Source organism: Nelusetta ayraudi, unplaced genomic scaffold, assembly GCF_046127955.1.
Source record: "Nelusetta ayraudi isolate G7.1 ecotype Tasmania unplaced genomic scaffold, CSIRO-AGI_Nayr_v1 ptg000092l, whole genome shotgun sequence".
Taxonomy (NCBI): Eukaryota; Metazoa; Chordata; class Actinopteri; order Tetraodontiformes; family Monacanthidae; genus Nelusetta; species Nelusetta ayraudi.
In genome coordinates, this window is record NW_027466142.1 from 1,053,492 (window position 1) to 1,068,300 (window position 14,809).

The 14,809-nt window shown below is 46.4% G+C and overlaps 1 protein-coding gene across 3 annotated transcripts in view; it reads left to right on the top strand.

Annotated features, from left to right (window-relative positions):
- fras1 (Fraser extracellular matrix complex subunit 1) overlaps nucleotides 1–14,809 on the top strand; it is a 164,523-nt gene that overhangs the window by 66,110 nt on the left and 83,604 nt on the right. For all 3 annotated transcript variants that reach the window (XM_076046922.1, XM_076046921.1, XM_076046923.1), the window contains 3 exons: nucleotides 1,655–1,802; nucleotides 6,985–7,128; nucleotides 8,799–8,945. In XM_076046922.1, coding sequence (XP_075903037.1) covers nucleotides 1,655–1,802; nucleotides 6,985–7,128; nucleotides 8,799–8,945 — 439 coding nt within the window. The remainder of the gene's footprint in view (nucleotides 1–1,654; nucleotides 1,803–6,984; nucleotides 7,129–8,798; nucleotides 8,946–14,809) is intronic.

Consider the following 14,809-nt stretch of genomic DNA (forward strand, 5'->3'; position numbering starts at 1 on the left):
CAGAGGAGGCTGCTGCACTCGCATCAATACAAACACATCAATATCAAGAAATACACAAAACACATAAATGCACTTCTCAAACACGGGAAAACTCCAGTTGCAGCGAAACGGAGCAAATGTGAGCAGATTTTTTTTCTTTCGTGGAGCACCATCAGATCACTCTGGGCTCTTTAGCTGGAACAAGTGTCTCCCGCCTCATTATTCTGCCATCACTTTCATTATTCATGGCCAAGTCCTGGAAACCCAGAAAGCAAAAGCTTGAATTTTTTACGTCCTCTGCCCGGGCCGGCCGGGCAGGAGGAAGGCGATGCTCCTAAAGATGCTGCAGGATGGTCAACCAAGGCTGAGAACATCTTCTCTTCTCTTCTCTTCTCTCCTCTCCCCTCCTCTTCTCTTCTCTTCTCGTCTCCGCTGAATAGATTTTCCCTCCGCCTCCCTGAGGAATCCATCCCTGCAGCGGAGAGGCTGAATACTTATCACACACCTACTCACACATCGATATGTGCCTTTCTCCGTTTCCAGTCTTGTTGTTTTATCTCTCGTCCCCTTTTTCTCTTTTTCGACAAAAAGCCTCGTCTGAAAGGCTCGAGCCGTGGCCTCGTGACAAGATGATTTCTAGTTTCGATTCCCGCGTTGTTTGTGAAGAGCTGGTTCCGACGTGTAACTCCAGCCCTCTCTCTCTCTCCATCTATCTCTCTCTATCTATCCATCTCTCCCTCTATCTCTCTGTCTCTCTCTCCGTTGGCACTCGGAGACGGCCTGTCTCCTGCACAGCGAGCATGACGCAGGGACGGGCAAACAGATCAGTGTGTCCAAACTCCTCGTAGTTTGCACACATTTTTTGTGCAGCGGCGGCAGAAGGGGGTGGGGGGGTTGAGCTTCTCTTTGGGAAGGAAGCTGGAAGGAGAAGGAGAAGAAGAAGAGAGTCATTGGAAGCAGGAGACATGAACGAGTTTCACAGCTGTCACGAGACTGTGAGGTGTTCCCAGAAGCAGCAAATCCAACCTGTCTGAACTGGTGAACTGTGGCGGAAATGTCGCTTTCACTTCCTCGCGGTGCCGGGCCATGTCAGCCAATAACATGGGGTTGAGGGGAGGGAATCGTTTAAAATGCCGACTGGGCTCCTGCTCCACGCTCTAGACACGAGGTGGCTGCAGCCTGAAGCCTCCTCAGCTGTGACCCCACAACAACAAAACAAGCTCGTGACACATCGCAGCAGTTTGTTGCTGTTGCCACATGACCAACCTGTAAGGTTGCATGTTGTGTGCATTTCCTGCTTTATTTTGATATTTCATTTTTCCGTTGTTAATGTCTTGAGTTTCACTTCCTGTCTTTGTTTGGTCCCACCTGCTTGTGGTTGTCTGTCCTCGCCCTGATGTGTTTCACCTGTGTCTCATCCAGGCTGTCTGACCTTTGCTGTCTAGGTTCCACCACGTCGTCATGTCGGCCTCAGCTTTGCTTCAATGATCAATTTGAATTTAGCTTTTGGTTACCGTTTACCCCTGAGGAGCCCTTTTGTTGAATTTCCATTGAAATGAAAAGCTTTCTGTTTCCTCCAGCCACAGTTTGTTTTGTGCACTTGTGTCCTGCATACAATGCCTCCCCGTGACAATGCTGTTGCCTTTTCTTACTGTTCTTTTCTGTGTCTCTCCAGGATCTGGCTCGGTGGACTGCTGGCGGTTGCCGTGAGTGCGAGTGCCGTGACGGACGGGTGACTTGTTACCTTCGCTCCTGCCCCACCTGCCCAGCGGGGAGCCTGGTCGTCAGCCAGGAGCAGGGCTGCTGCCCCGAGTGCCGACAGGGTGGGTGGGGCTTCCCGCAATCATGCTGCATTGTGCACAGTGTTGATGGAACCAAACCAAGTGTTTCTGTGTTTAACGTGGCATCAACGTTAAAAAAGCAATTTTAGTGACAGGTGCCGTGCTTTGAATATGCAGCTTGGTTTTGTTCTTTGTTGGTCTGTTCGTGTGTGTGTGTGTGTGTGTGTGTGCGTGTGCGTGTGCGTGTGCGTGTGCGTGTGCGTGTGCACGTTATTTTTTTGCATCCTCAAATGCCTAAAAAACTATTTGAAGCCAAAATGCTTCCTGTGAACTTTAACGAAAAGAGCAAACCAGTCCTGCCGCTGAGAATTTTTCACTCTCTTTGCTTCCACTTTGAGTCTGGGGTCACTTTTCATCTCTCTGTAGAGTCTTGGCTTAAAGAAATAATAAATAAATAAATAAATAATAACAAAGAACGACTTTAACTTTGTTGTTCAGATATTCGCGGCAGCATTTTCTTTTTTTTTTTCTTTTTTTTTTTTTTTTAACTATAAACAAGCGCAGAGGGGCCAAACTGAGGGTGTAAGAAGAGTCTCAAAATGAATCACTTTGCAAACTGTTTTTTGTCCTGACAGATTGACTCTCTCCCTCTGAGAGAAAAAATAAATTCAAATGCATGCAGTTTTCTCTGTCTCTTAAAGACCTATAACTCAAGCCTCCCAGAGCAGCAGGCGGTTGGAAAAGAAGTCGCTCTTTCAAAGGGAAAAATGTGCGTTTATGTGTATTGTGACAATGCAAGTGTATTTTCCGCAACTGGGGATATTTGGTATCAACAGGAGATGCGGCCAATCACAGGCAGTTTCCACAGACACTCGGTGACTGAGAGCTAACGGTCTTCTGTAAACTCTGTGAACTGCAGAGTCACATCGCGGCACATCTGCTTCACCTCCCACTCCTAAAAAAGCAGGGGAAAAATGCAGGACCATCTGTTATATTTATAGCAAAAAGCTCCTGCAGACTGTCTGCAATTACTCAGACATGTTATTATGGTCGTTATCATCGTGATTATTACTACTGCTACCGTGTTTCTTGTACCGATAATGTCTGACAGGCAATAAAGCGGGTCAACATTGCTGGGGTTTTCTTTGAACATAATGAACTTCGCCACAGTGAATAATTTATGGGCGGGGCAAGCAGGACACTTTTTCACACTGCACCAGGAGGATGAATTGGACGAGATTCTTGTGTTCAGCACAGGCTGTTTTCTGCTCGGGTTGTCCAACTGGGGTGCATGTTCAAGTATCTAAGAACTAAAAGTGTCTCCAGCGTCTCTGCGGAGGAAGCTGGGAGTGAAATCAGTCAAAGAAAGTTATAAAGTGGCCACTCGAGTCGCAGGATTGAATCATGAAGACGAATAAATTGACGCCAAAAAAAAAAAAAGAGCCAGCAAAGAATTGATCTTATGAAGTGCAGCAAAAGGTTAAGGTGGGAGCGTTAGGATGGTGAAGGCTTTCTTGTTTTTCTTTAGTCAGAATTGGCATTTTCAGCAGCGAAGCCCTGACAATCATCTGTTCAGCACCACGAGTGCTTTTGTTTTTGTCTTTAATGAGAAAAAAATGAGTCCATGTGTGAGCTGATTCTGTCGTGGTTGCCTTCGACCTTTCAAAGCAAAAATTCCATGAAAATGTTTTTTTAAAAAAGGGAGAATCCCAATATTAAAGGCTTGGTGCACGAGTTTTAGCACCAGCTAATGGTCAGAAAGGGTATTGCACAAAGTGTTTCTCCATCTTATTTAAATATTTCTTTTATTTTTTTGCCCTCAGAGGTCTCTCCATCTTTCATCAGCCACTTCTTTCCCTGTTCTCTCTCTCCGTCTTCCACCCGCTGAGCCGCTCAGACGCATCAAACGCGCTGGAGACAAAAGAGAGAGAGAGAGAAATGGAGTGACGTGCTCGCTGTCTAAACACGGTGCAGCGTCACTCTGAATGCATGCATGGTCCGTGTGGGTCGCGTGTGTCATCATCTGTTCCCGCCTAAATAATTCAGATGTGCTTCTGCACACACACACACACACACGCACAGCGCTGCACTTGCACCCATCGTCCCCTTAAAGCCTCCCTGTGTGTGTGTGTGTGTGTGTGTGTGTGTGAGTCTGTGCCTTAATTTGAGTGTGTTGTTCAGTAATGGCTTTAGTGCCCGTGTAATGCACTCCGCTGCTTGTTTTGCGAGGCCGATGCAGCCGCTCGCATTTACATTGGCGTTAACGTGCCGATACGGCTGGAAAACAGATGCGTGTTTTCGCTTGTTAACCCGACGTTTGTGTGTCGGCGCCACTGTAAATTAGATTGGCCGGCTGTGATTGTGCAGAGCCAGTGTCTGTCCGTCTGTGTGTGTGTGTGTGTGTGTGTGTGTATCTAAAAATAGAGAAACACCTTCTCTGTGTGAATCTCCCACCGTAAATCTTCCTCTAAGCCTATTAATCACAGCTGCACGCTGGCTCAGGGGTCAGCGCTGCAGCAGCTCCGCATCCAGGCCCGACCGACCCAGGAGCCCTGCTGCATTCAGACCTCGCAGGAAAAAAGGCAGTGCGCTGGATGTTACCAGGGGATTTGTGCACGCTGGTTTAACCCATCTAAGTCCTATATAGGTACATACAGCCATGTCTATATATAGAGGGGTCTATATATATGGGGTCAAACTCAAGTAAACTGTCACAGTCGCAGGTGAGGGTTTTTCTTTTCTGCACCTTCGTCAGAACATCGCTTTGCGATGTCATGTTGGTTGGTGCTTGTCGTTGGAGAAGTTTCAAACCTGCTGTTTTTTTTTGTTGTTTTTTTTGCTTCTTTGCTTTAATTACAACTTCATCCACTTCTTTTGTCTCCGGCTTTGCTGTTAATCACGGTGGCAGCTTTTAATTTTGCGCTTCAGGGGTTCCGACTCGCCGCACTCATGAGGAAATGAAGCCTCAGCCGCGACGCAGCCTCCTGTAAGCAGCAACTTATAACTCATGTAGAAATATAAACATAAGTATACATATAAATATTTATATTATGCCGGTTCTTTTCTCCAGTGCGGGGAAGAGCAATAAAAACCCAATTTTAGATCCTTGCGATGAAGCTAACAGGGAGAGACGATGATGTCGTTACGCAGGTGTGGTTCTTTAATAAAACACGCTGGTTTGTTTCCACTGTTTCACACTCGGGGTGCGACGGCAGGAAGTCGGGATGGATGTTGGCCGTGCTCAGGAAGACCTTTACAGCAGTTCCCCACATAGTTAATAAGCATCATTGATTGGCTGAGCCCAGAGACCAGCGCAGAACGAGTGTCCCGCCTTCTCCTCACTGCTGTTTGCTCTCGTTCAGATGTTGTTGTTTTTTATGACTTTGTTGTTGTTGTTGTTGTTGAATGTTGCAGTTTTCCTCTCTCGCCCTCTCTGTCACAGGAGAAAAAAAGCAGGACTGTGAGATTGAATGTGGGCCAACAAAAAAAAACAGCAGGAAGACGCAGTTAGTCTTGATGGAAGTGAGAAGCAGAGAGAGAGAGAGAGAGAGAGAGAGAGAGAGAGAAATGGATGTGTGGAGCGCTGGGTTCTGTCTTCCTGACAGCCCTATTTGCCATTTACGCCCTCCATCTCTCTCGTGATCTCTTCCCCCACTTTTCTTTTTTCTTATCCCACATTTTCCTCCCTCCTCATGTTCTCTCGTTCCTCCTCTGCAGGTCTTGGATTAATCACAACCCGCAGTCAAACCTCCCAAAGCAGCCGCCACTTTATTTAGTCAATACATGCGTCTAATGAATGGAGCACTCACGGCGCAATCAAGCAGCCGCAGCAGACGCTCAGATTGAGAAGATAGAATTTTTTGGGCATGTTGCTGGAGTTGTAAAGGAAAAAAAAGGAAACAAAATCTTTTGTCTCTTACAGGATGTCATGCGTCATGGTTTTGTCCTTCAAACTTGCCTTTATCTGGATTGATTGGAGCAGAAGTGCCTAAAAAAAAAAGGAGAAAAAGGCAAAATCATTCGTCGGTTGACAACAAACTGTAATTTGGTTTTTTTTGGGATGTTTTGGCTCAAAACAAACAGGGGTGAGATAAATTGGACCGTCACCTCTTCCGGATACTGGGATGACACCAGCGCAGCCTGGAGACTTGTTTTGTTCCTCATCTCTTGTTATTTTGGAGTTATGTTGGTCTACTTTGCCCTCAGTGGGGTTTTTTTGTAATTTGTTGGACGTCTTTCCCCTCTGTGAGACTGAAGAATGCTCATCAGGGTAAGAAAACAACTGCGCTGCAAAGCGGAGGGAACTATTCCAAGGTTGTTCTTTTGTTTTGTCTTGTATCTTAGTTTTAACAGAAACTTCCGCTGGTTATTTGCCATAAATTCTGAATAAAGACAATACTGAAAGTCCCTGAACTGTGTTAACATTTGCAGCGCTAGGCTGAGAGCTACCAGCCCACGGACCAGTTACATCTATATTAAATGTTGACGATAATTTCCGCAGACTTTGTAATAGTGTCATGACTTCATCCTCTGATTTGTTTGGGACTTGTTAAACTCCCCTCCAGGAGCCCACTTTCACCACCACTTGCTTACTTACTGAGTTTTATGTGCAGGCTGTGCACTAATAGGAGAAAATGGCCTGTTTGCTCCAGTATTTTTTTTGGAGAGGGGAAATTGCAGGACCATCTGGGAGCTCTAGTGGTTGCAGAGCAGGCGCTCAGCCGCACTTTGTCACAGAACAGCACCACTGGAGCTGCTCGCCGACAGTAAGAGGCTGCAGATGCAGTCCACAGCTCCCCCTCGGCAAAGTTTTTCTTCATAAAAATTCTCTGACCGAGTTTGAACTTGAGAGGCAGATGTTCTGGATGGGACTTGTTCGAAAATTGAATCATGTGTGTCAATGGTGTGTGTGTGTGTGTGTGTGTGTGTGTGTGAGTGTGTGTGTGTGTGTGTGTGTGTGTGTGTGTGTGTGTGTTTCTGACTGCCTCTGTACACAATGTAAGCCTGAAGCCTGAAGTCGCTGTGAGTCTCCCTGAGTCAGAAACCTGGCAGCCTGTTGTGATCAGATCTGGAGAAACTCAGCCATGCTGCAACACTATATGGTTGTCTGAGCCGGAAATCATGCATTTTTTTCATTCATTTTTGAACTAAATGAAGACGACGGTCTTCAACAGTTTTGTAATATTGTTGTGTGTCTATGTGTGTGTGTGTGTGTGTCTTCCAGTCCAGTGTCATTCTGACTGCCTGTCTTGCTCGGGCACTGCTGACCACTGCAAGAGCTGCAGGGACCCCAAAGCCCTCCTCCACCTGGGCCGCTGCGTGTCCGTCTGTCCCGCTGGCTTCTACGTCGAGGGACGACAGTGTGCAGGTAGGAGTGGCTCCGACTGGTGCACACTGTAAACAGGGGTGGGCAAACCTTTTGACTGGTGGGGCCACACAATGGGTCCTGAAATTTGAAGCCTCACAGTATTTAGCTCTTTATAGAAATGACTCTTAAAACACTGAAAAATTGGTTGACGTGCAGCTATTCTTTAGGACTTACTTACTATTAATACAATTTCTTGACGGGCCGGTTGAAAATGCTTAACGGGCCGCATACGGCCCCTGGGCCGTAGTTTGCCCATACCTGCCTTAGAAGGTCGCTTGAAAAGACTGCAAGTGACGAGATAGGGAAAAAAAATTGCACAAACATTGGCACAGTATTTTGATTGACAGGTGAATAGTGCAGCCTCAGGTGCAGGACTCTGACTGGATGCCTTCAGACCAGTGAACACACACACACACACACACACACACACACACACACTACATAAACTACGTCAGGAGATTAAATATCAGTGACACCCAGCAGTAAAACATCACATTTCTTTCCCATTTTCTTTCAAACAGAAGCCGTAACTCATTAATTTGCAGTAATTCCAGCAGCCTTTTTTTTAGCTTCACTTCCGACAAGAAAAAGCGCAACTGCGATTCGCACGCTTAAGAAGTCAGCGTTCTTCCTTCCTTTGAGAGGATTAATTTCTTCTTTTTTTTTGTACAAGCTGCAGAATGTTATTAATTGAACGCCCTTGAGTGGAACAAAATTCAAATGAGCCTTTGCACTCTACTGCTCTGTGATTCACCTTTCGGCTGCACATGTTGGCTGCACATGTTGGCTGTGTTATTGCTGAAGAAAACCTGCGGCGACACCGGAGGGTGGGCTCAGCCGTCGGCGTCGCTCTGAGCTCAGCACCTGTGTGCATGTGAGTGGCGCTGAAGCAGCCGCAGCGTGCGGGCACCTTGACCGAGCACTGACCCGCGACTGCCGTAATCTGCTTAGTATTTTATTGCATTGCATTCCGGTCACAGCTTTTGTTGGCCCAGCCAGACGTTCACGGAACCTCGACTAATTCATGACTCGGCCGTCGCTAAACTGGACGGTGCGGATAAAAGTATTAACTCTGAGGCCGAGCAGCTGATTCTAGTGGCGGAATCTTGTTGGTTGGGCAATGCACTTCTGGGAGTAAAAAATAAGGTGGGATTTATCGGAAGGGAAGAAGAAGGAAGGAAGGCATGAAGTCACGTTCCTTTTTTTTTTTTTTTTAGAAAACCCTGAAATCCTTAGAAATCTAAACTAGAGAACAAGAGAAGATGTTCCGTCACGGTCCGATGATAAAAAAGGGCCAAAAATATATCCACAGAACTTTTTTTTTTTTTTTTCGTGACAATCTGCTATGAAGAACTTTCAGCTCAACAATATATCAGCCACATGATCACATGAACACACAACAACGTTTTCTCTATTAAATTCTGAGTTCAGCTTTTCAACACGCACCTGTGAGAATTCAGTCTGCTGGATTCTGCCTGGGCACAAACTTCAGTTTTTGTCCACGGCCCTTTTCTTGTTGTCACATGACGCACTCCCCTTAGCCGGGCTGCTCAGTCTGAATGAGTGGAAGTGTTTTCCGTGTGATCACGTTGAGAAAAGCCTCAGATGTGAGAAGAGAAAGTGAAGATTTCACAGCGTCTCCCGCTCTCCGTCTTCTCCCCCCTCCGCAGCCTGCCAGCCGTCCTGCGCCACCTGCTCCAGTCGCCTGCAGTGCCAGTCGTGTGGCTCCCAGCTGCCCCTGCTGAGCGCCGAGGGCGGCCAGTGCCTGACTTCCTGTCCGGCCGGCTCCTACCAGCACGACCACACACACTGCCGCCGTGAGTTCCGACCCAAACGGGCTCTGCTTTTAGCGTTTAGCCCCCGTGGAGGTGTGATGAATACTGCCTCGACTTGAATACCTCCACCACTTGTGCCAAGTTTCTCGATGTGTTTTTTTTTTTTTTTTTACTTTAGTGTCTTTTTTCAAAACGTCTTTTCTGGCTGTTAATGTTGACAGAAGCAGCAACTGGTTGCGTCGACTCCACTTTCTCTCCTCTTTTCTGTACTTCTGCTTCAAGAAGAACTCTTGTACTTCTATGCAGCTGTGAAGGGTTCAGGTCTGACTCTAGAAGGACCATTTCACTGTTTGTGTGTCCAGGCAGCACGGCAGAAAGTGCATCCACAGTTCAGCTGCGCCCTGCCTTTTAAGAATTTAAGAATTGCCAGTGATAAACTCAAGCCTGATTTGTTTTGGGTGCATCGGCTCGGCGTAGCTTTGAGTGGGACGTGTTCCGGCCTGAATATTTCACAAAGTGACAAAAGCGAGAACTCTATGCGGGCTCCCTCCCTGTTACTGCACGCACTTGTAACTGGGAGGCGGAGAGTTTGGAAGCGGATGCGTCGCACCTAGTGAGTGTTCCCGGCCGCCTGCAGATTGTGCTCTCCTGACTCTCGCTGCAAAACCACTTAATGGTTTGAGGAAGTCAGTCTGTTTGTGTTTCTGCCACCATGTGTTACTGTCAACTTTTTAATCGCCTCTTGGTTTTCCCAGCTGTCGTCTTCGATTTGATTCGGAAAATGAAAGAGGCGCTAACCTAATGGAACCTGACTCATTGCTTTTATTGATATTGCACTCACGTAAGCGTGTTTTCAATATCAGCGCTGGTCGATGATGCTGCACTCTTCTTCTGCCTGTCAGTCATTTACCACTCAATCACCCACTCACACCTTTTTAAAAAGGAATCTTCAGATTCAGCTCCAGCTCTTATCTTGCACATTGGGTCTCTCACACATCACTAAAAGGTTTCAGCCTTCTTATCACTTCCATACGCTATCCAAACTATCGCTTCCACCCGCTATCCCCAATTTCCTGCAAAACACAACAGAACTGACAAAGATTACAAGGCATCTGGAATGCAAGGATATCTGATATGGTTTAGATCCATTGTTGAAAGCTTCGACCTTTATCCGTTTTCAAATGATTGAAATACGCCTGGATAAACTTGGATAAAGGGGCGGAGCCTGTGAAAGAAACTACCAAAAAAGCCACTGCTGTTCCCAAGGACCTTCACTTTGAGCTTTCATTCCTCCACTGAAGTCATGTATCTTTAAACTTGGCAGTAGCACAAGTCCAAGCCTGTCCCAGCTTCAGCTCATAATGACACCTCCCCTCCGGGGTGAGACGCTGGGATTAATATTGCGGAAAATGGAACAAACATCACCGATCACGCCGGCGCTGAAGACAAGAGGTCATTAGAGGTGGATTTATCCTAATGGAGGCCCTGCTCACATGTGTGTTGAGGATTAGAGGGGGCGGGGCCGCCGACAGCTGCCAGTGGTGGTGGGCGTGGACGGCGCTGTAGACGTGAGGTGGAGGTGTTGGCAGGAGATCAGGACCACCCAGAGTCTCCAGCATTCCTGCAGACCTCCACCGGGGTTTTGTTAGTTTGTGAATGAATTTGCTTGACTGCGCTGTAAAAGCTGCTGATAATAATTATGGTGGGACTTGTGCCAACAGCCCTGCCACTCGTCTGTCTTTGCCTCGTTTTAATTTTTAAAGCATTGTGCTTTGCCTTGCGTTTCTTTTTGAATCTCTTTAGGCTCTTCAGTCAGACAGGTGGCTGTTGCCATCCAACTCTGCAGCACTTGATGTTTGTGCAAGTGAAGGGCTGTTAAAAGCCACCGTTGATTGTGAACAGAGTGCCTGTAGTGCCACTAGGGGAGAAAAATAGAAAACAAGGGTCACCTGGGGCCAGAAATCTGTATCTGTGACCACAATTCAGCAAATCCATGGCAAAAAAAAAGTCTGAATTTGAGGCCACTGTCCAGTCATTTGCCGCCCGGAATTATTCTGTTGCCGCAAATGACTAAATTGCGACTGTAATTACTTAATCGAGACCGGGATTTATTCATTCGTGACCCTCAAGTGAATTATTTTGTGGCAGCAACGAATATAATTTGCGGCTGGTAACGTATTACGGCAGCGGTGCAGGTTGGTTGCACACCACTGTCTTTCGCTTAACAAGACAGATATATTGTGTTGCTAATTGAATGAACACACACTGACTTTTGGTGGCTTTTTCTCTCTGTTGGCAACGTTTCTGCACGTCTGAATACAGAGGACGAGGATGTTGCTTGCTCAGGATGTTGTGATTATTCAGAGAAAAACAATGGAGGCGACATATTTTCCATCTTATCCCCTCTTGTTTTCATCTCTTATCCTCTGAGGGAGCTGACGAAAGGCCTGCAGAGTCACGCAAGCTCGCTGGATTAGTCCTGTGTACACAGAGGCACCGAAAGTCAAAATGCACCGGCTGTCTGCTTTATCGGTCACGTGTGAATTCCTTTTCTTTTGGAAGGATGTTGAAGGTCTGTTTGTCATTTGAGTGGATGACTAGTTGAAGACTGTTTCATGACTTCTAACTGGTTCATCTGTGAAAACAAATGCTACTTCTGGCTTTGATGCTCAACCAGTGTTGACGCAGCCCAGAAATACAAGAGAAGTGTCTTTGAGAGCTTAACTCTCTGTGGCGTAACGTTCTGCGCCTCTTGATGGTTTCTGAAGTCTCGGCTAATCAGCGAGAGGTCTTTGTTTTTCGGTGAGTTCGTGTTTGCATTGTTGCCCGCTCAGTTTTCTCGTCTACTGCCACGACTTCTCACTGCTGCCGCCGGGCAGCAGGCGCCGAGGCAGCCATGACGACGGGCCAATTCCTCCAGCCTCCTGCTGCTTCCTGCTGCCGCTCTCGCCAAAGAGCCTCTGAAAAAATCTGACTTTTCTGCGGGCAGTCGTTGGCGGGCTAAATTTGTTCTTTTGATTCTCCGCTGGATCGAAAAAATGTTTTCTGGGTCAGTGACATTTCATTTCTGTCTCTCTGCTCTTTGAGCATTGAGAGGTGATGATTGGTCCGTGTTGGAGCTCATGCTGGGTTCGAATAACAGAATCAATTAAAAAAAAAAAGAAAAGAAAAAAAAAAATAAATCATTCACACATAACATGATTTAATTTCAGATTCCCATCCAGTGATATCGAATCAGTTGAAAAGATGTGCTGCTCTTAAAATCTTTTATCCTGCTTAATTTTTCCCCTCTTGCTCCTGGTTTCAGACCTGGAGGTGAAGTCTGCGCCGGCTTTATGCACGTTTCACTCGCACAGGAGGGATTTTCTGGAAATTGGCCTCCTGCTGAGATCACGTTTTCGATAACTTTTGTTTTTTCCGGGTGTAATAAACTTCTCTGCCAAGGGGCAGAGTACAGCGTGTCTAATCCTCTCATCGGACAAGGTGTGCTGCCTGCATATGTGCGTCGTGACCCCTTAAATTGTGCTGAAAGCTCATAGATGAGCGTGTCGGCCCATTTTTCTCCTTTTTCATTGGCTTGGTGAGAGCTGCAGAGGGTGCAGCAGCTCAGTCTGTCACAGTGGAGTCTTAAGGTGAGATTCTGAGCAGCATTGTACTCGCTGTTGGGTTTAGGATGCCGCAGTGGCCTCTGAGGCGCTTTGGTTGGCAGGAAGAATGACACACAGCATGTTATCTTTTTAGCTTTGTGTGTTTGCAAAGGTGGAACCAGGTGACATGATGTCACGCCGCTGTCTTCGCTGTTCTTCACTCAAGAAAATGAAGCGAAGGCGGTAAAAACATATTTTTTAGCTAATGGAAACTTGGATGTTGACTCCTTAATGAGTAGACCAGGGGTCCCCAAACTACGGCCCGCGGGCGCTATTTCCAACCCCCGCCAATGCACTGTGGCGCCCGCCGACGTGATGCAGTTCCGTCATGTGGCCCATTGCGTTAATCGCCCTTCAGGCAGAGGAGGAAACAGCACGACAGCCTTTATTTTAAGGGGGAAAAGTGGGTGGAGCCTTGCAAACACACCCACAAATAAATCTGCCACTTGAGTCTGGGACACAAATTGCAATGCTACGTGTCCACAGAAGGACATACACTTCTTGTTGGCTGTTTGCCAAGAACGATCTCATAGAAGAAAGAGGAAAAAGGAGGAAAAAAACTGTCCTTCCTCACTGCCGAGGTTCAGAATCATGCAGCCAAATTAAATAAAAAAAAAAAACCACAACAACAACCCATTGTCAAAGTGAAAGGAAAAAAAACATTGGACAACAAATCCAAAACTGTAAGTTCCAGCGATGCTGCTGCCGTGATAAAGAGAAAGTCCAGGAGTGCCAGCCTTTATACTGTATGTGCGACACAGCTGCCACCACCTGAGTTGCATTTTGTACCTGATTTGTATCTGAGTAAGTGCATCTTCCAGACCCGTTGCACTCAAATTCAGGTTGATGTGGTAAAACTGTCTCTGCTAGTGCGTCTTCTAGTCACCTCCTTATTATATGAGCTCTGCCACCACTCTTATTTGTGTGTATATATATATATATATATATATATGTATATATATATACATATAAAAATAATTTTTGCCCCGTCACATCATCCACTATATTTCAATGTCATTCGCACCTCATCAGCTCTGCTGAGGGGAGAGACTTGGCAGAAACACCAGCTGGTTTTTACAGCAGGTGTTGGTCTCGCTGCTCGTGAAAGTCGAGCGCAGTCTGTGTGGATGAGGCGCTATTTCTAATGAGCCTCATTTGCATAGAAGATGAAGTCATTTTGCACAAATATATTCAAATGAGTCTGCCGCAGCCGCAACGCTATCTGCACATCATCACATTTTAAGCCTGCTTCTTAAAACTTTCGCGTGTCTTTTTTCTTGTACTATTTGCTCAGGTTTTTCTTGACGCTAAAGCCGCGCAGTGGCTTTGTGAGTGTGGCCCTCAGTGTTTCACATCAGGACGTCCCTCGTGCGTCTAGAAGTTACTCCTCACACACCCCACAGCATCAGATAATCAGGCCGTCGCAGACTGAGGTATCTGTCGGAAAATCAGCCAGATTATCTTGTCGTGTTCGCTCCCTGCGGATACAGCCACAAAGGCCCCATGTGCACGATGTGTGTCACACGCACACGCACATACACACACACACACACACGCGTGCATACTGTACACACGGAGAGAAAATTCAAATATGCTGAAGCCTTCTGTTCGTCAGTTATGTCATGTTAACATGAGTATTGCTTGGTGATGATCAGCATTCTAAAATGCATGTAAACATCCTGATCAGATTAAGTCAAGAGTAAGAGACCCAGATTGTGAGGGCATCCTCTTTATTCTCCTGCCACGCAGTCCTGCCGACAACCACGGTGTCTTTCATAACTGGTAGCACAAACTTCTGGACCCGCCTTCTACCTGCAGCTGCTGAAGGAGTTTTTGAAATTCTTAATGGACGGTCCAAGGACAATTTAAGCAAAAGGATTGTGTTAAAAACCTGATTGAAATGACAGCACAGCGCCACCTAATGTCGCGGAAGCCAACATACTGTGATTCTCTCCTCGTCAGGGTGTAAACCTGGACTGGGCTCAGTTCTCTGATCCGATCCCTAATCGCAGAATGGCAGTAATCTGATTGTGTGTGTAAACACAGTGAGTGTAAACACACAGAGGCAGCACCCACAAAATCCGCTTAGTGATTAGAAACACTTTCTGAAAGGAAGTGACTTGGAACAGCTACCTGATAATTAGTGCTTTCCATCCATGTTTTATATGTATATATATATATTATATATTTACTTATTTGATTTTTTTTGCAGCCCTCTGCAGAGCTTGAGCTCACAGAGAGAAGTCAGAGAGGACAGAG